We start from the raw sequence: 17595 nt of genomic DNA, 5'->3' as shown, positions 1-17595 counted from the left end.
AAGCACACAACAGTGGTTTGCTGTTTTATCATCACATTTTTACATGGGGCATTCACTGGGTGTAGAGGCTGGCCGCAAATACGATGTCCCGCCGTAGCAAGGTAGCCGCTGTCTCCATCTTGGCACCCAGCACAGGCTCTCCTACCAGGCGGGCTGCCCCCCGCAGTGAGCGACACATCTCAGCCAGGCGCTGAATGCAGCGCACCACCAGGCCTTCAGGGGTCCCTGAGAGCCCTGCCAACTCGGAGAAGGGCTGTGGGGAAAGTAGGGTGAGGACTGGATGTGCTCAGCCTGGGCAGGCTCTCCTCAGCCAGCCGTCTGCAAAATCCCAAACCTCAGGTACTCACCATGCCCCGGGCCCACTCATACACAACCTCGACCAGCCCAAAATTCAGCTCCCCCACAAATTCCTCCACCGTCTGGTTCAGGCCACAAGCCACCTGGACCTCACCAATCCGCCTGGCCACAGCCCGGACACGTTCTATACCCTGCAGGAAAGAAGGAGAGGTTAAGGCCTGCCTTCCTGCTCCAGGAAAGGGAAGGACCAGATCAAGAAGGCAGCCGTTTTCCATCCTTGGGGCACTTACAGGGCCCTGGGGGACTACCTGAAGGTGGAGGTCAGGAATGCCACAGCCCTGGCAGGGAGAAAGGGGTGGTGTCCCCTACCTGCTTGAGGGTGTTTGGGAGCTGATCCCCAGTATCCCCAGGGCTCTGGCAGACCAGGCCAGAGAGCAAGGCAGCAATCTCCTCAGGCCGCAGGGTGCTTAGTGCATTGTCAAACATGAGCTCAGTGAGGAGCAACTCATGGCTGCTCATGGCACAAGCCACCCGCCCTGCCAGCTTCACGGTGCCCGCCTCGTCCACGTAACCCAGGGTTCGGAGAACCTGCAAGAAAAAGGGCGGGCATTGGACACACTGCTGTCCCCCAGCCCTCCTGCCCCAACCACTGCCCCACCCACCTCTACTCGCTGATGGTACTCAGGAAGCAGCAGCAGTGACTGATCCGACAGTAGGAAGCGCAGCCGCTCCATCTCCTTCTGTATCTGCATTCGCTCCCGCAGCTTCAGGTACTGCAGAGAGCCACCCGTCAGCCTTCTCCTTGCCCCTTAGTAGGGGTGCACTGAGGACAAGGGCTGAGATGGGGGCAGTCAGTCTACAGGGGACCACAGAGGAAAAGCCCCTACTCCCAGCTTGGGAGTTACCACCCAGGGTCCTACCTGGGCAGGAAAACGGGGGCTGTGTACACACTGAGCCCCCTGGATCAGCTCCTCCAGCTTCCGGGCCCGGAGCCCACCCTCTACAACTGACATATCTTTGAGCTGCAGGTCATTGACAGGGTCGAGGGTGGGGGGTCCGGCTGGGTGGGCCTGAGCCAGACGCAGCAGTTCCTGGACAGCAGTGGTCACGGCTGCAAGGGGAGGATCCTTCCTGAAGAGGGAGCAGATCTTAAGATCTGGGGTAAGATCTTCTCTCCCACAGAAGCCCCCCTCAGGCTGTGGGAGCCCTCTTACTACAACCCCCACTTCGCAGTCTCCCTTAGGCTGGGGGAGCCCCCTCACTACAACCCCACCACTTCATGGTCTCCCTCAGGCTGGGGGAAACTCCCAGACCACTGCCCCTCCCTGCCTCTACGTGCCCCTCTGGAGGAGAAGGGCCTCCCTAGCATCTCTGACTTGAATTTTGGCTGCTGCCTCTTGCTGAAGTCCTCCAAGATCTTCTCCCCATTCACCCGGAGCACCTTGGTGGTGATGGCAGCCATATCTCCTGGCTGGAGCTTGACCACGGTGTGGTCACAAGGCCCTGTGAAAAGGGGAGAGCACGGCAGACATTGCCATGGACCCAGGCATCCTGCTTATACTGCTGGCAGAAAACAGGCATCTGCCACACTCTCACCTTCAGGCAGGAACAGCTTGAATCCCATGAGGTCATCTGGATAGGGTACTTCTGAAGTGGCTGGCCCCCTGTTCTGTGGGTCCTGGGACAAGGGCTTATCACACAAGACCAGGGTTGTGAATACTCTGCTGGTGGAGTTCGAGGAGACCTGGGGGTGGTCAGAGAGACCAAGAGACGGGGGTGTGATGACTAGATATCAAAGGCAGAGACCAGATACCCACCCTTGGGCAGGAATCAGGAAGCAACCATGCAGAGCTCACCAGTAGAGAGGGGTGCCCAAGTCAAGCGATCAGAGCAGACTTCTTGGGGTGGTGGGAGGAAGGAGTGAGCATGATGTGGTGATGGGAAGGGAAAGGGTGAAAAGGAGGGCAAGAGGGGAAAATGAGGGCCCTATGATGACGCGACCTGCCCTGGCCAAGTGGGGAAAATGGAAAGAGGGCTTGCTCCCTCCCACCCTCTGGAGTCCAAATTCCCATCACCCTCACCTGTAGGATCACTCCCAGTGCATTGTGATGCTCCTGATTCTTCACAACCACCACCCTTCCTGCTGAGAGAGACTTCAGCCCGTTCACAGACTCCATGATGCGTCGCTGAAGAGCAAAGGACAGATGGGAGGAGGCATCACAGGGACAGACACTTGGACTAAGTTTAGTAGCACCTCGAGTAACACCACCTTCTCTTTCCTTCTCCTATCACCTCCTCAGCACTCACACTTGCTCACCTGGATCATGTGCTGGGTCTCTGTCAGTTCCTCCCCCCAGCCGTAATATTCAGGCAGGTCGACCAGTTGGCCAGTCATGTCAGGCTCCTCCAAAGCTCCCAGCCTCTTGGTCAGTTCAGCCAGGGCTTGTTCATGGGCCTTGGGTGGGAGCAGGGGGAAGCTGTGAAAGGGGAGTCTCCAGGCCCAATCTGTCACATCCCCCACCCTCAACACACTGGCCTCTGGATGCCTACCTATTCCCAGCCTGTCTTTGTCCAACCTCCTGCTCCACACACTGGTTACCCCAGGCTCCTTACTTTGCTGTCTTTGCGGGAGGGAAACTCAGAGAAGCTCCTCTTCATCATGTCCTCCACCCTGAGGGCATCCACTCGCAGCAAGTTGAGGATCATAGTGTACGTGAGGCGGAACTGGGACTGCAGCTGGGATGGCTTCCCCTGGAGTCAGGTCAGAGAAGTCAGTGAGATCAGGGTGGGACCTACTGCACCACAGCCAGTCTTCTGGACTGGGCCTACTCCCGTCAGATCTGGTCCTAGCTCTGCAACCATGGGGCCTTGGACAAACCACTTGCTCTTCTGTAACATAAGGGAGCAAACTGAAATAAATGGACTCAAAGGCCCCATCTAGCTCCATATTCACATGGGAGAAAACTGGAAGAGATGGGCTCCAATCTCATCCTTGGATTCACTCACTCCTATCTCAGCTTCTCCCAGGCAAAACAAAAAAGTCAGAGGAAGTTGGGCGCTGTGGCCCACACCTATAATCCCAGTACTTTGGGAAGCTGAGGCAGGCAGACTGCTTGAGCCCAGAAGTTCAAGACCAACCTGTGCAACATGGCAAAACCTCATCTCTACAAAGAATAGAAAAAAAAAAAAATTAGCTAGGCCTGTGTGGTATGTGCCTGGAATCCCAGCTACTTGGGAGGCTGAGGTGGGAGGATCACTTGAGCCTGGAAGGCAGAGGTTGCAGTGACCCGAGATTGTGCCACTGCACTCCAGCCTAGGTAAGAGAACAAGACCCTGTGTCCAAAAAACAAAAAAAAAAAAAAAAAAAAGGAAGAAGAAAAAGAAGAGAGGAGAATCGAAGATAGAATCCAGTAAGGTCCTGGAGCTGGGGCCCTGCCGAGGATGCTGGCCCGCTCACCATCATCATGCGGTGCAGGTCTGCCATCTCAGGCACTCGGCCCTTGCAGAGCAGGATAACGGTGCCTGTGGGGTCCAGGCCCCTCCGCCCTGCCCGGCCTGCCATCTGCACATACTCCCCAGGGAGCAGGTCCCGGAAGGTGGAGCCATCGTGTTTGCGCATGGAGTCAAACACTACTGTACGAGCAGGCATGTTGACTCCCATGGCAAAGGTCTCTGTGGCAAACAAGACCTGGGACAGAGGAGAACAGAAAGGATCAGCAAAGGCTCTACATACACACGCCCCCAGCCCTGGCCAAGCCCACCTTACTTTGTAGGCACAAGGCACCATCCCAGTTGTTACTTATGGGATCTCATTGAACTCTCCAGGCAAATCTATAGGGTAGATATTATTGTTTTCCTCATTTTACTTATGTAGCTACTTATTTCTATTTCTTAACTTTTACCTTCATATCCCATTCCCATCCCTGACTGCAATCATTCCAATGTATCCAACAAATATCTTTTTATATAAATATGATCTTATAGAACATATCTTCTTTTGTGAGCTTGTAGTTTATAATTCATATAAAAAGTGGTTATATATCTGATTATTTTTTGCTTTTTTTTCTCCACCTAGTGTTTCAACATCTGTCCACGTTCCTGTGGTCACATCTAACCCACTGCTTCCAACTGCTGCAGAACACTCTATGAGTGCATCCCCCACACTAACCTTCCCTCTCTCCCAGTGAAGGGCACCCTGGTACTACCAACGCTGTGCCACCACAAACAAACGAAGGGTGTGCATGTTCTCTCACAGACCAGGGTGAGAATTTCTTTGTGATATATACCCAGGAATGAAGTATAGGCTCAGAGTATGATATAGTTTTTGTTTGTTTCTTTGTTTGTTTTTGTTTTGAGATGGAGTCTCGCTCTGTTGCCCAGGCTGGAGTGCAGCGGCGCGATCTTGGCTCACTGCAATCTCTGCCTCCTGGGTTCAAGCAATTCTCCTGCCTCAGCCTCCCGAGTAGCTGGGACTACAGGCACCTGCCACCATGCCCAGCTAATTTTTGTATTTTTAGTAGAGACAGGGTTTCACCATGTTGGCCAGGATGGTCTCGATCTCTTGACCTTGTGATCCACCCGCCTCAGCCTCCCAAAGTGCTGGGATTACAGGCGTGAGCCACCATGCCCGGCCAATATAGTTATTTTGTCTAAATAGTGCCAGCGTGCATTCCAAACTGGCTAGGCATCCTGTAAAGGATTCCCAGAACCCTACAACCTCCTACATCTCTGGCAACATGGCATTAACTAGTTTCCTAAATTTTACCAGTCTAATAGCTGTAAAGTCGTATCTTGTGAGTACTTCAGTTTGTATTTTCTGATTACTAATAACTTTTCGAATGCTTGCTAGCTTCCTGGGTTTCTTTTCTGAGACCTACATATTCATATCTTATGCATCCCCATTTTAAGATGGGAAACCTAAAGTTCAGGAAGGTTAAATAATTGGTCCAGGATGATACTGTGAATACATGGTGGACCTGGGATTCAAACCCAGGTAGTCTGAATCCAGAGCCCAGATTCTTAACCACAGCACTGGCCTGCCTAAACCTCTGCCCCTCTGCCCTCTGGGCAGCCCCTAAGCGGGCAACAAGCAACCTGAGGAGTCCCTTTCCACCACCACATGCACCTTGACCAGGCCACGGCTGAAGAGCATCTCCACGATCTCCTTGAGGATAGGCAGGATGCCACTATGGTGCACACCCAGGCCGCGATTCAGGAGCTCTGACATGTGCAGGACCTTTGGTGGGAGGAGGCCCATGGTCAGGGATGGAGTCTCAGAACACCCTATCCCCACCAGTCTGCCAAATGTGTGCATGCATGCACAACATACACACACAGTCGCACCTGGGGCAGCTGGCGGTCAGAGCCACGGAGGCGAGCAAGGCAGCGCTGCAGGAAGAGGTGGATCTCGCTCTTCTCTGAACTGGTGGTAAGGTCCAGGGAGGTGAGGCCTGAGGCCTGCTCATCACAGCGGCCCCGGGAGAAGGTGAACACCACCACGGGCAACTGGGCACGTGTGCGGAGGGAGGCCAGGAGGGACAGGTACACTCCGCGGTCCTGGAGGAGGAAGGGGAAGGGGAAGGAGCAGAGGTTGAGTTCCTGAACCAATGAGAGGTGAGCTAGTATTAACTGGGGCAGTGCTCAAAGCTCAAGTCAAAACCCGTGGGGGACAAGGGAAAAAAAAAGATAGGAGGAAAAACAGGTGCTGGCAGGTACAAAACCCTCCCAGTTCTCACCTGTGCAGGGCCCCCCTGATGTGTGGGCTGCTTGGCCCCAAAGGTCTGGGCGTGTTTGCTCATTCTCTCCTTCTTGGCCTCCACAGCTGCATAGTACCTGGGGCACAGGGAGGGGTAGCCACCATGTCCAGCTGGGGGCCCAGCCCTAACTCTTTCCCTTATCTCAAGGCTTACCCTTTTGTATGGAAGGCTCCCCGGGAGTCCAGCAACAAAAAGAGCTCCCCCTGGGTCTTGGAGCTGTTCCCTGTGAAAAGATAGTGCTCCAGGGGCACGGGGCGGGTTACAGTGCTAATCACATAGATCTGACGACGCTTCAGTCGCCTGAAGGAAGGAGAGGGAAGCAGGTCAGGGGTGGGAGCGTGGGAAGGAACCCACATCCCACCCCCTTCCCTACCCCTCCAACTTTACCCAGTCTTTTCTGAGACCCAGAATGGAAGGCTATCCCCCAACATCTCATCCCATTTCAACATGCAAAGTAATCTGGACCCAAAGGGGATCCCACAGCCACCAGGTGGGACATGTTCCCCAGCGTCACCCCTAAGGCCTGACCGCTCTCCTTGCTGTGGTAGACTTAGTCCCCCCACCCGAATCAAGGAGTACCGTAGCCCCCTTCACCCAGGCAATCCAGGACACACGTCTCACCCAATCCAGTCAGCAAACTCAAGGGCGTTGGGGACGGTGGCACTCAGAAGGATGATAGAAACGTGGTCAGGGAGCATGATAAGCACCTCCTCCCACACGACCCCACGCTGGGTACAGAGAGGGAAGGGAGGTCACAGGAGGGCAGGGGCCACCCTTCTGCCCATAAAGAGGCACCGGATTCCATATGGAGGTAAAGAAAGCAGTTAGGTGCCCTGAGTGTGTGGAATAAGGAAGCCGCTCAACTGGTCCCAAAGGAGAGGACTGCCGGGTTCTGGGGAGCCCATGGCCCTTACCTCGGCATCGTTGATATAGTGAACCTCATCAAAGATGACCCACTCCAGGTCCCGAATAACATCTGAGCCACTGTACAGCATGGAGCTGGGGAGAAAAGGCCAAGGATTGACTCCCCAATGGCTCGTCTCCACCCCCTCCTCAGACAGCACACTCTCCACAACGGCCACATCTTCCCAGCCAAAACTCCCCTGTATTGACTGTCCATCTCTCACCGAAGGATCTCTGTGGTCATGATGAGGCAGGAGGCCTCCGGGTGCAGCTGCACATCCCCGGTGAGCAGCCCCACATCCCCGAACGTGTTTCGGAAGTCCCGGAACTTCTGGTTGCTCAGGGCCTTGATGGGCGAAGTGTAGATGGTGCTGGGGGGAGAGCATGAAGTTAGCCAGTCCCTCCGCAGACTCATGGCCCGCACTTCCTCTCCCACATGGAGCCCTCGTGGAAGCATGTCCCAGAAGCTCAGGTGCTCCTCTTCTTCACCCAAACTGCCCTTACATTCTCCTTCATGATATAACCCCAGAAGAATTCTGTCCCCAACCCCTTCCTAAACTAACCCAGTTCATTCTTCTAAACTTTCTCCCCACCATGTCTTTTCATTTCTCTCTGAGCTCTTGTCTCAGTCTTAGCCCTGAACCTCTCACTTAAAGGATGAGCTAGAGAGGTGGGGGAAAGAGATGAGATTTTCAAAGGATGCAGGAGAAAACGGGGCTGGCTGGTGAAGGGGGAGGTTGGCGAAGGAACTCATACCGTGTCATGTGTTTCTGGGCCAGGGCAATGGCATATTCAGCCACAACTGTTTTTCCTGCAGATGTGTGAGCTGCGACAAAGACAGAGTCATGCCGCTCCAAGTGCAGGATGGCCTGTTTCTGAAACACATCTGGCTCAAATGCCCACTATGGGAGAGAGAAAAAGACAGGAGCTAAAGAAAGGAGCAGGGCCTTGCTGCCTCCTGCTCATGGAGCACACAGGGTGGGGGGATGAAGGCTGGAGCCAGCCGAGGCTGGGACTGAGTACCAAGACTGGCCTGGGATGGATCTGACCTCTGGCAGATAGAGGAGACAAGGGGTCGGCTGGGAGTGTGACCCAGCAAGAGGTAGAGGAGCGTGTGAAGATGGGGCCAAAGTACCTGGAAGGCTGGCTGGGGAATGAGGCGATAGAAATCACCAACAGGGGAGGTGGCGTCCACAGGGATGGCCCACTGCTCCTGAGATGGAGGCTCTGGGGCCTCTGGGGTGGATACAACTGTGGACGCTTCCTAGAAGAGTCAGGGATAGGGGTGATAAAGATACAACCAGAGGGCTCTCAATTAGCACTCCTCCCAAAAGATGTCCCTTTCTTCCCCTCAGACCCATCCTAGCCAGCCCACATCCTGGTGGCAAGGCTCTTTCTTGCCTCCACTATGCAGAACCACCAACCTTCAACACTAGGTCCTCCAAGCTGCTTGCTCGGGCCAGGGGAGCACTGCAGGGAGAGGCTGAAACAGCGTCCCCTCTGGGACCTCCTGGCTGTCCCACTGCCTCATTCTCATCCTCGTCACCCCCACCCAAATCCAGAGGCTCCAACAGACAGCTAAGGCTTAGCAGTCCAGGAGCTGGAGTTGGACGATCTGAGGAGCAAGGCAACAAGGTCAACCTTGTCATGTCTATCTCTGTTCCTTAGGAGAAGGACATGACGTCTCCTACACCCCACTCAAAAACCAAAACTAACCTTTTGGTGCAAAGTCCATGCCTTTCTTGAAACCAGGTGGAATAGTAAGAAGATCTGTAGGATAGGGACATGGAATCAGGTCACTGCACACTGGTGAACAAATTGTGTACATGATATAAACCTAAAAGATACCGTTTACAGGACAGATGCTGTAGATAGGGATGTTTGCTATGACACTTTCCCAACAGATGACAGTAAAGGTTTGTGGAAATTTCCCAACAAATGACAGTAAAGGTTGTTATGGACAGAATATCTTTTTCTAATTTTCTGAAAAACATGGGAGGGCTAGCAGTAGCCCAGTGATAGCCCGGGCTCTTCCTCCTCAAGGCTCAGACTCAGAGCCCCACCTTACCTTTCTCAAAGTCTATCTCCTCCTCAGCCTCCTCCCGTGTGTTCAGATCTGTTATGGTGGGTTCATCCATCCCCCCTGGGAAGAGACAGGACAGACAGGGATTCATGGGATGAGGGTAATACGAGATAGGTGGGGAACCCTTCCCCGGAGATTAAGGACACCCTCTTCTACCATCCCATCTCCACAAGAGTCACCTGGCCAGAAGGGATACTGAGTTGGATTTCCCCATAAGGACTGGGAGGCTGGCCCTGGAGGCCGGCGAAGAGACAAGGAGGTTGTGGCCGAGAGATTTGTGTTCTCCAGCAAGACCTAAGGCAAGAGATCAGAGCCCCAATGAGGCTGAGCTTGTCTCTGACCACCTCCCCTTCTCCCCAACTCTGTTTCTCATGACCCCTGACCTCCTACCTCTTTGTAACCCAGTATCTGGCCTGTGGTTGGGTGTCTTTGGGCCTGTAGGTCGGATGGGACCGGGGCTCCCAGGACAGCCAAAAGAGACCAGGGATCCGTCTTCCTCTGCCATTTTCTGGAGAGAAAAATAATAACTTTTGGGTCTTCTTTCTTCCTCTGTCCCAGCTTCCTTCAGGAACCCATCACCCTAGTCTAAGCCCCTCCAGACTCCTCACCGGGCTGAGTGCTCCACACCATGCAGAGGCAGCCAGGCTGGGGATGACAGAAACAACTGTTCTGCTTCTTGCTGCAGATCTGGGGCACAAGGAGGGAGGCCATGGGGAAGCTGAAACAAGGGCAAGATGAGAGGCATTAGGTAAGGAAAGAGGGTAAAATGCAGACAAAAGAGGTGATGGGATTTGTGTTCAGATCAGAAATGGCAGATGTGTCAAACAGACTAGGACAATCAGGCTTGGCCAAAAACTACCTGCTACTGAATTACCTGGGGCAGATTTTGGATTTCAGAAACATGGAGGCTGGACCTAGGAATGTGCATTTTTAAAAAGCTCCCTGGCTGATCATGAAGCACACTGAAATTTGAGACTCCCTGATTTTAGAAAAAGGGGTCCCAGACCTAAGGATGAAGAGTTGGAGGCTCAAAGCCTATCATCTCAGTCACCAAGTGCCCTGGTGCTTGGATACAGAAGGGAGCTCCACGGAGAAATGCCACATTTGAAAGAGCAGCTCTCAAAGCAGAAATATCCCCAGCCCTTTCTGCTCTGTCCTCACACGTACTGCAGGTACACTGGGCTGGAATCTGTCCAGCACTCGTTCAGGCTGGGATGGACAGAAGTACAGGCACAGATGAACAAGGTTAAGCTAGATCCTACCGTGAGGAGGGTGAAAGAGGTTTGGACTCAATGCGGGTCAAAGGTTAGGGTCAAAAGTCACTCACGCTACTTTCTGGAGCTCCAGGCAAGTTCAGCAGCTCCCAGTGCCCCGTGCATCCGAGCTCCACGGCCCGAAGGGGTAAGTCCAGGGGATCTGGGGGAGGTAGCACTACGGGGAAAGGTCAAAAGTCAGGGGTCAAAGGTCATTCCATGTCGGCTACTCCGTTCCATTTCCCTCCCCTCCCCCTCACCGAGTCGCTCTGTCTCCATCATCCTGGAGCCACAGCAGCTGCCTGGCAGCCCGGAAGTGCGGCAAGTAGTCACTGCGAAGTAAGCCCCGCCCCGGAACGGGCGGAAGTAGAGGCAACTTCCGGCACAGGCCCGCCGAGAGCGTGAACTATCGCTGCGGAGTGGCAGACCTGGACCGGTGGAAGGCCGGGCGGAAGTGCGCGCCTGGGGCCGCCTTGGTTACCGCGTTTTCCGCCCCTCGTTACGTCATTGTTGTGAGCCCGCTATCCGCGGCCAGCGCGGGCGCGGCCGGAGACCGTGGGGCCCGGGTTGCCGCCCCCTCAGGTAAGGCCGTCTGTTCCTCACTCTTCGGCCCTTTTTCTCATAGCCATTTCTCTGTTGTTCCTCTTTGCGTTGCTCTGCGGGCGCTACGCTGGCTCCACCGCCTTCTCTGCCGTTCGAACCCCGCGGTTGGCCTTACCCTAGCGAGGGTAGGGGGGTCGGGTGCCATCGTCTTTCCGACGGAGTGGGTATTTGTCCCTCCCTGAACCACATGGTACCTCAGGGTGCTGGTGTCTGTGATCCCTGGAGACAGGAGGGAATGCTGGATGATCCCGACCAGCGGGAGCTTGGACAGCAGCCTGGTTTAAGCAAGGGGTAGGGAAAGCCAAAAGGCAAGAGTAGGCAGACCTGAAGGCGGTGGGGTTGGGTACAGTGTGGACGGCGTGTGAACCCCGGGTGGTAACAGTGGAGAACGATGTCTTGTGCCCTGCCCCTGAACCAGGAGCCACCATGTTGGTGATACCTCCCGGACTGAGCGAGGAAGAGGAGGCTCTGCAGAAGAAATTCAACAAACTCAAGAAAAAGGTGAGGGACTGTGTGTGGACATGGCCTAACCTTTCACAGACTCTGCACTCTGAGAAGATATGGGGTGAGTGTGAGCGAATGGGGAAGTTTTTCTGGCCCATACCTAGAGACATATCACCTCACAGTGTAGCTTCAAGAGGTGGGCTTTCCCAAGCCTTGGTGTGGACCTTCTGTCTTTTCTATGCAATCTGCCATGGATTGTCTTCCTTTCCCATGTCTTTTAGTACCGCCTAAGAGCTGATGATCCCCAAGTTTGTTTTTTCTGGTTCTATCCAGTGTTATACTGAAAAACTTCAGATACCCAGTGTTGAAGCTATCATCTTTCTATTCTTGATCTTCCAAATAAGATTGACTACACCAATTCTGCCACATGTTTGGACTCAAAATATCTCTGACTTCCCCGCTATTTGCATAGTCAAACCTTTGCCAAGTCTTCTTGTTTCTTCTTTTGAAGTAATTTTTCCTGTTCATTCTTTACTGTGCATTCCCCCGAGCAGGACTTTATTGACATTCATGTGGGCCATTGTAATGGTCTCTCAACAAATTTCTCAGTCTTTTTTTTTTGAACAGACTTCTTCACTCCTGTTCAAATGATCCACTGAAAACACAAAATTCTGCTCCCTCTGTTTCTCAAAAACCATAAATGGCTTCACATTGTCTATATAACAAAGCCTCAAAACCTTAGTTTGGCAGCTTTGTCTAGTAAAGTAGAACTACTCACTACTTCCAAAACATGCATTCCCAAAGCCTTCTTGTCTCTGTGTCTTTGCCACCCTGTTTTCTTTTTCTAAAATACCCTTCTCCTCTCTGTGTCGTGCAGAGATACGGGGGAGGGCCTAGTTTAATAGCCATTAAACATCAGAAAATCTTACTAGCTTTCAGCTATGATTAATCTGCACCTCTTATAATTGTATTGCTAACTCACTCAATTTATTTTATTTCTCAGACTGTAAGTTTCTTGAGGGTAGGAACAATGCATTAGCCTCCTGGATATCCCTGTTAACGAAGTCATGGCTGGGTCTCATTCAATATGCAGGAAATAGATGGATGAAGCCTCCAGGAAAGGCACATAAACTTATACTTACTTGGAGCTTATATCCTAGGATTCTAGTCCATGATTGAATTATTTGTCTTCAACTTCAAAAATGTAACACTCTGGAAAACCTCTGGGTTCCGTGGTTTGGTTAGATTAGGAATTTCCAGCATCATACACGATCTAGGGGACCAGAGGCAAGAGGCAGAGCACATCAGTGCACCACTCTGAGGGCATCAAGAAAGACGGTCCCTAGAGTGATGTGCCCAGGGGCCTTAGAGGAACTGGCTAGGGGCTGGCCCTCACTGACCTCTCTCTTCTCACCCTTGTTCCCAGAAAAAGGCATTGCTGGCTCTGAAGAAGCAAAGTAGCAGCAGCACAGCCAGCCAAGGTGGTGTCAAACGCTGTGAGTGACAGGGGAAATGGGGATGGACTGGAAGTGGGCAGCATGGAGCTGACCTTCGTCATGGCTTGGCCAACATAATGCCTCTTCCCCTTGTCTCTCCAGCACTATCAGAGCAGCCTGTCGTGGACACAGCCACAGCAACAGAGCAGGCAAAGCAGCTGGTGAAGTCAGGAGCCATCAGCGCCATCAAGGCTGAGACCAAGAACTCAGGCTTCAAGCGTTCTCGAACCCTTGAGGGGAAGTTAAAGGTGAGCACAAGCAGAAGGATTGTTTAAAGGGCATCCCTCCAAGTTGGAATGTAGATGGGCTTGGGAAAAATATGCATACTCAAGCACTGGCAAATTGCTGTACCATTCTGAGTTTCACCTCTCATGTATAAAATGAAAAAACTAGACGACTCCTGAGCTCTCCGTTTTACACATTCTGTGGTTGTAATCCACCTTGGATTGGAGCTCCTGGAATATGTTGCTCTAGGGGATGGAAAGGGCTGAAAATGTTATCAGGTTCAAGAGAGGTTCAAATAAACTGAATACATAATATATCAAGTCACTTATAAAAAATACTGGCTGGGCACAGTGGCTCATGCCTGTAATGCCAGCACTTTGGGAGGCTGAGGTGGGCAGATCACTTGAGATTAGGAGTTTGAGACCAACCTGGCCAACATGGTAAAACCCCGTCTCTACTAAAAATACAAAAATTAGCAAAGTGTGAGGCCGGGCACGGTGGCTCATGCCTGTAATCCCAGCACTTTGGGAGGCCGAGGTGGGCGGATCACGAGGTCAGGAGATCGAGACCATCCTGGCTAACAAGGTGAAACCCCATCTCTACTAAAAATACAAAAATTAGCTCGGCGTGGTGGCAGGCGCCTGTAGTCCCAGCTACTTGGGAGGCTGAGGCAGGAGAATGGCGTGAACCCAGGAAGCGGAGCTTGCAGTGAGCCGAGATTGCACCACTGCACTCCAGCCTGGGTGACAGAGCCAGACTCCGTCTCAAAAAAAAAAAAAAATTAGCAGAGTATGGTGGTGCACGCTTATAGTCCCAGTTACTGAGGAGGCTGAGGCCAGAGAATCACTTGAACCCAGGAGGCAGAAGCAGTGAGTGGAGATCACACCACTGCACTCCAGCCTGGGTGACAGAGCAAGATTCTGTCTCAAAAACAAAACAAAATAAAACAAAAAAGCCACAATGGCAGGTGCGGCAATGGCTCATTCCTGTAATTTCAGCACTTCAGGAGGCCAAGGTAGGAGGATTGCTTGAGCCCAGGAGCCCAGGAGTTTGAGACCAGCCCTGGCAACATAGTGAAACCCTATCTCTACAAAAAAAAAAAAAAAAAAAATACAGAAATTAGCCAAGCATGGTAGAGCACATCTCTAGTCCCAGCTACTAGGGAGGCTGAGGTAGGAGGATTGCTTGAGCATGGGAGGTCAAGGCTGCAGCAAGCTACGATTGCTCTATTGCACTCCAGCCTGGACAACAGAGCAAGACCGTGTCTCAAAAAATAAAAAAAAAATAAGTAAAACCACGTAGTCAAATAAGAAATGTACGTAGAATTAAAAGGGAAGAAAAGATCAGAGGAAACCTAGAAGAGGGTGAAGGAAGAGGAACACCTCTGTTCCATGGTTGGGCAACCTCCTGCTCCACACTGAGGTAGGTCTCTCACCTCTCCAGGACCCTGAGAAGGGACCAGTCCCCACTTTCCAGCCGTTCCAGAGGAGCATATCTGCTGATGATGACCTGCAAGAGGTAAAGGCTCCTAATTTCTGTCCCTGAGGGGTTGGGGGTAGAGGAATATGAGAGACTAATATATTTTGGACCACATGTCAGCAATTGGGAATCATCTTAACTGTTCTTGGTCTCTTTTACAGTTGTCCAGACGTCCCCAGAGGAAATCTCTGTATGAGAGGTTAGAGAGTAGAGATAAGACTGGGCCCACTTGGTGGGGTTGATTGCCTGAGTCCTTGGGAGGTTTGGGCTGTAGGAGCTGGGCTATAGAAGGAATAATGAGTCTCCACAGGGTCTGAGGGGAGAAGGTAAAACCCCCCTTTGATCTTCAGTCTGCATCTCCCCAGCTTTGTGTCTTCTAGTGATCGACTTCGAGAACTAGGGCCAGATGGAGAAGAGACAGAGGGCCCAGGGGCTGGCGATGGTCCCCCTCGAAGCTTTGACTGGGGCTATGAAGAACGCAGTGGTGCCCACTCCTCAGCCTCCCCTCCCCGAAGCCGCAGCCGGGACCGCAGCCATGAGAGGAACCGGGACAGAGACCGAGATCGGGAGCGGGATCGAGACCGGGATCGAGACAGAGACAGAGAGCGGGACAGGGATAGGGATCGGGATCGGGATCGAGATCGAGACCGGGAACAGGACAGGGATCGGGAGCGGGATCGAGACCGAGACCGAGAGGGTCCTTTCCGCAGTGAGTGATTTTGGCTGGAGGTCAACGTGACCTTAACTGAGGTTTATGTGGGTCCTACTAAGTGAAATGTGACATGGGCTATGTCTTGTGACTATGATTTGTGCTCCCAAAGGGTCGGATTCATTCCCTGAACGGCGAGCCCCTAGGAAAGGGAATACTCTCTATGTATACGGAGAAGACATGACACCCACCCTTCTCCGTGGGGCCTTCTCTCCTTTTGGAAACATCATTGACCTCTCCATGGACCCACCCAGAAAGTAAGGATGACAACAGGGCATGATGAGAAGTCCTGGGAGAATCCTGGGGTGTGAGACCTGAGGGAGGAAGCTGCCCTCCCTGCAGCCGCCTATGATCACTGGGTTTGGTTGGGTCCAGAAGAGCCCCTTGGCTCTCCACTGACCATGCTTTCTCTTATCCCAGCTGTGCCTTCGTCACCTATGAAAAGATGGAGTCAGCAGATCAGGCCGTTGCTGAGGTTGGAACTTCCCAAATCTGTTCTTTCCATCGCTTCTGCTGTTCTCATGTGTTCTCCTCAAAATACTAGATGCCAGGAAGAAGTTGGGTCCTCTTGATAAAGAAAGCCTCTCCCTATTCACACAGAAAAACTTACATTCTCAGATTCCTTATTCGGTCTACTCCTAGGATAGCAACTCCTGAAATAACATCTTTGGTTTATCTGTAATGTTTTCCTCCCCATCCTCTGCCTCCCCTCTTCTGCTTCAGCTCAACGGGACCCAGGTGGAGTCTGTACAGCTCAAAGTCAACATAGCCCGAAAACAGCCCATGCTGGATGCCGCTACTGGCAAGTCTGTCTGGGGCTCCCTCGGTAAGAATGGGATTCTTCCTTTCCCATCCTCTCCCCCACAGGCCGTTCCTTTTGGTTCCCCCACACGTCCTTGGGTTTCCTAGAGATGATCGAGGTCAGAGTGTGTGCGGAGGCTATGGGAATGGGAAGGAAAATTTCAGATCCTCTGTCAGTTAGAGGTAAAGAAAGGAGAGAAAAGGATTGAAAACAGCTTCCAAAGCAGTGACTGGAACAGGGAAGAAAGTGGGAGCTGGAGTGAGATTGGTGAGGAAGATGAGTGTCTCATGGGGCTTGTTCATTTTGAGATGGAGGAGAGTGAGTTTCGTAAGTATTCGACATCAGGGATCTGGAACTCAGGTGTGAGTTAAGGAAGGAAAACGTAGATTAAGTCATCCGCATCACAGGGTGGCTGCCAAACAATAGGATCATCAGGGAGACTCTGATTTCAGAGGAAAAAAACGACCCAGGACTCGGTTTGAGGAATACTCTGGGACTATGTTAGGAAACAGGACTGTTCACCTCACGCCCCACATGTCCCCAGCTCTCCTGACATGTTAGGCTAACGTTGAGCCTAACGTTAGCAAAGGAGACAGGAGGAGGGGTCAGAGGGCTGGGAGCAGCACCACAGGGGCCTGGGCCACTGAAGCAAAAGGACACACACTTTGAGAAAGAGGGAGTAGCCAGCAGTGTCAAGGTACAGAGATCACAGGAGGGGAGTGGGTGAGAGAGATTCTCTCTAGCTCAAGCGTGGTGGGGATGGAACCACTGGATGGGGTGAAGAGAGTAACATGTCTGGTGGAGGGAGGAAAGAGGAAGGGGAAGAAACAGCTAGAGGCTTGAGAGAGAATGGTGAGGGCCAAAGCTACACCCTGGATGAGTTCTGGTGGAGCTAGTAGCATTTCTTAGTGTGAATAACCCATTTTCCCTGAAAGTAGATTTTCCTGGGAAAGGAGTGAGCAGAAAGAAGGGCTCAGAGCAACAGTGGCCCTTCAGGCAAAAGAAAGGAACTAGAATTGACCAGCATGTCAAAAAAGGGCTACAGAGGTTTTCTAGTTTTTAGCTTCTGACATACTGACTGTAAGTAGTGGGTTAATATCATTCACATGTCTCAACAATGACATTTGGGATTTTTCTAAGAACAAAACTTTCATCAGAATGTCCACTTATACTTTCCTTGGCCATGAGTTGGCACAAAGGAGCTAAGGAAGACAGGCCATCCTGGCCACCAGAGGGCAGCGTGGAAACTGGGCTTCCAGGGGCCAGTGGCCAGGAGTGAGGTGGTCAGGAGTCGGCCTCAGGGTCTGATCTGTGATCTCCTTTAGACCTTAACTGTTCCTCTCCTCCCTCCCTAGCTGTCCAGAACAGCCCTAAGGGTTGCCACCGGGACAAGAGGACCCAGATTGTCTACAGTGATGACGTCTACAAGGAAAACCTTGTGGATGGCTTCTAGGGAACAGAGCTGGATTCCTTGTGCCTCATATGCCCCAATGCTGGTCTCAGTAAAACACTGAGGTGGAAGTTTACACATCTCCCTCAGCCTCT

At 52.4% G+C, this 17595-nt stretch overlaps 2 protein-coding genes across 7 annotated transcripts; one reads left to right on the top strand and one right to left on the bottom strand.

The window, feature by feature from the left end:
• Positions 1-12: 12 nt before the first annotated feature.
• On the bottom strand, positions 13-10746 carry SKIC2 (SKI2 subunit of superkiller complex). Of its 3 annotated transcripts, XM_054493175.2 has the most exons (28): positions 10553-10746; positions 10367-10470; positions 9648-9757; positions 9430-9547; positions 9219-9333; positions 9025-9099; positions 8673-8726; positions 8381-8571; positions 8092-8220; positions 7713-7858; positions 7181-7327; positions 6968-7052; positions 6675-6781; positions 6207-6353; positions 6033-6129; positions 5641-5853; positions 5423-5533; positions 3755-3985; positions 2911-3048; positions 2615-2752; positions 2379-2483; positions 1894-2041; positions 1674-1800; positions 1218-1428; positions 960-1070; positions 667-885; positions 348-488; positions 13-253 (listed from the first exon to the last, which is right to left on the bottom strand). In XM_054493175.2, the coding sequence occupies exons 1-28, from the start codon at positions 10572-10574 to the stop codon at positions 53-55; spliced, it is 3741 nt and encodes a 1246-aa protein (XP_054349150.2). In that variant the 5' UTR covers positions 10575-10746; the 3' UTR covers positions 13-52. The 3 variants fall into 3 exon arrangements, with proteins under 3 accessions (XP_054349150.2, XP_054349151.2, XP_054349152.2); XM_054493176.2 differs by lacking the exon at positions 3755-3985 and having other exon boundaries at positions 10553-10618; XM_054493177.2 differs by lacking the exons at positions 13-253; positions 348-488; positions 667-885 and having other exon boundaries at positions 960-1133; positions 10553-10618.
• On the top strand, positions 10656-17576 carry NELFE (negative elongation factor complex member E). Of its 4 annotated transcripts, none has more exons than XM_054493188.2 (11): positions 10656-10874; positions 11314-11396; positions 12766-12835; positions 12938-13083; positions 14504-14578; positions 14701-14738; positions 14920-15248; positions 15361-15505; positions 15669-15723; positions 15972-16074; positions 17406-17576. In XM_054493188.2, exons 2-11 carry the CDS (start codon positions 11322-11324, stop codon positions 17501-17503), a joined length of 1134 nt encoding a protein of 377 aa, XP_054349163.2. In that variant the 5' UTR covers positions 10656-10874; positions 11314-11321; the 3' UTR covers positions 17504-17576. The 4 variants fall into 4 exon arrangements, with proteins under 4 accessions (XP_054349163.2, XP_054349162.2, XP_063522124.1 ...); XM_054493187.2 differs by having other exon boundaries at positions 10721-10874; positions 14905-15248; XM_063666054.1 differs by having other exon boundaries at positions 10873-11055; positions 14905-15248.
• The last annotated feature ends 19 nt before the right edge of the window (positions 17577-17595 follow it).

The sequence above is a fragment of the Pongo pygmaeus genome, chromosome 5, assembly GCF_028885625.2.
Source record: "Pongo pygmaeus isolate AG05252 chromosome 5, NHGRI_mPonPyg2-v2.0_pri, whole genome shotgun sequence".
Lineage (NCBI taxonomy): Eukaryota > Metazoa > Chordata > Mammalia > Primates > Hominidae > Pongo > Pongo pygmaeus.
This window is presented reverse-complemented; position numbering and strand designations above follow the sequence as displayed.

Excerpts from the sequence above, each read along its gene's own strand:
- SKIC2 (XM_054493175.2), bottom strand. The coding sequence starts at position 10,574 with ATGATGGAGACAGAGCGACTCG. Across the intron at positions 7,859-8,091 it reads TTCCCCAGCCAGCCTTCCAG|TGGGCATTTGAGCCAGATGT; the intron begins GTACTTTGGCCC and ends TCTCTCCCATAG. Across the intron at positions 1,801-1,893 it reads CAAGCTGTTCCTGCCTGAAG|GGCCTTGTGACCACACCGTG; the intron begins GTGAGAGTGTGG and ends CCCTTTTCACAG.
- NELFE (XM_054493187.2), top strand. The coding sequence starts at position 11,322 with ATGTTGGTGATACCTCCCGGACTGAGCGAGGAAGAGGAGGCTCTGCAG. Across the intron at positions 15,506-15,668 it reads TCCATGGACCCACCCAGAAA|CTGTGCCTTCGTCACCTATG; the intron begins GTAAGGATGACA and ends CTCTTATCCCAG. Across the intron at positions 15,724-15,971 it reads CAGATCAGGCCGTTGCTGAG|CTCAACGGGACCCAGGTGGA; the intron begins GTTGGAACTTCC and ends CTTCTGCTTCAG.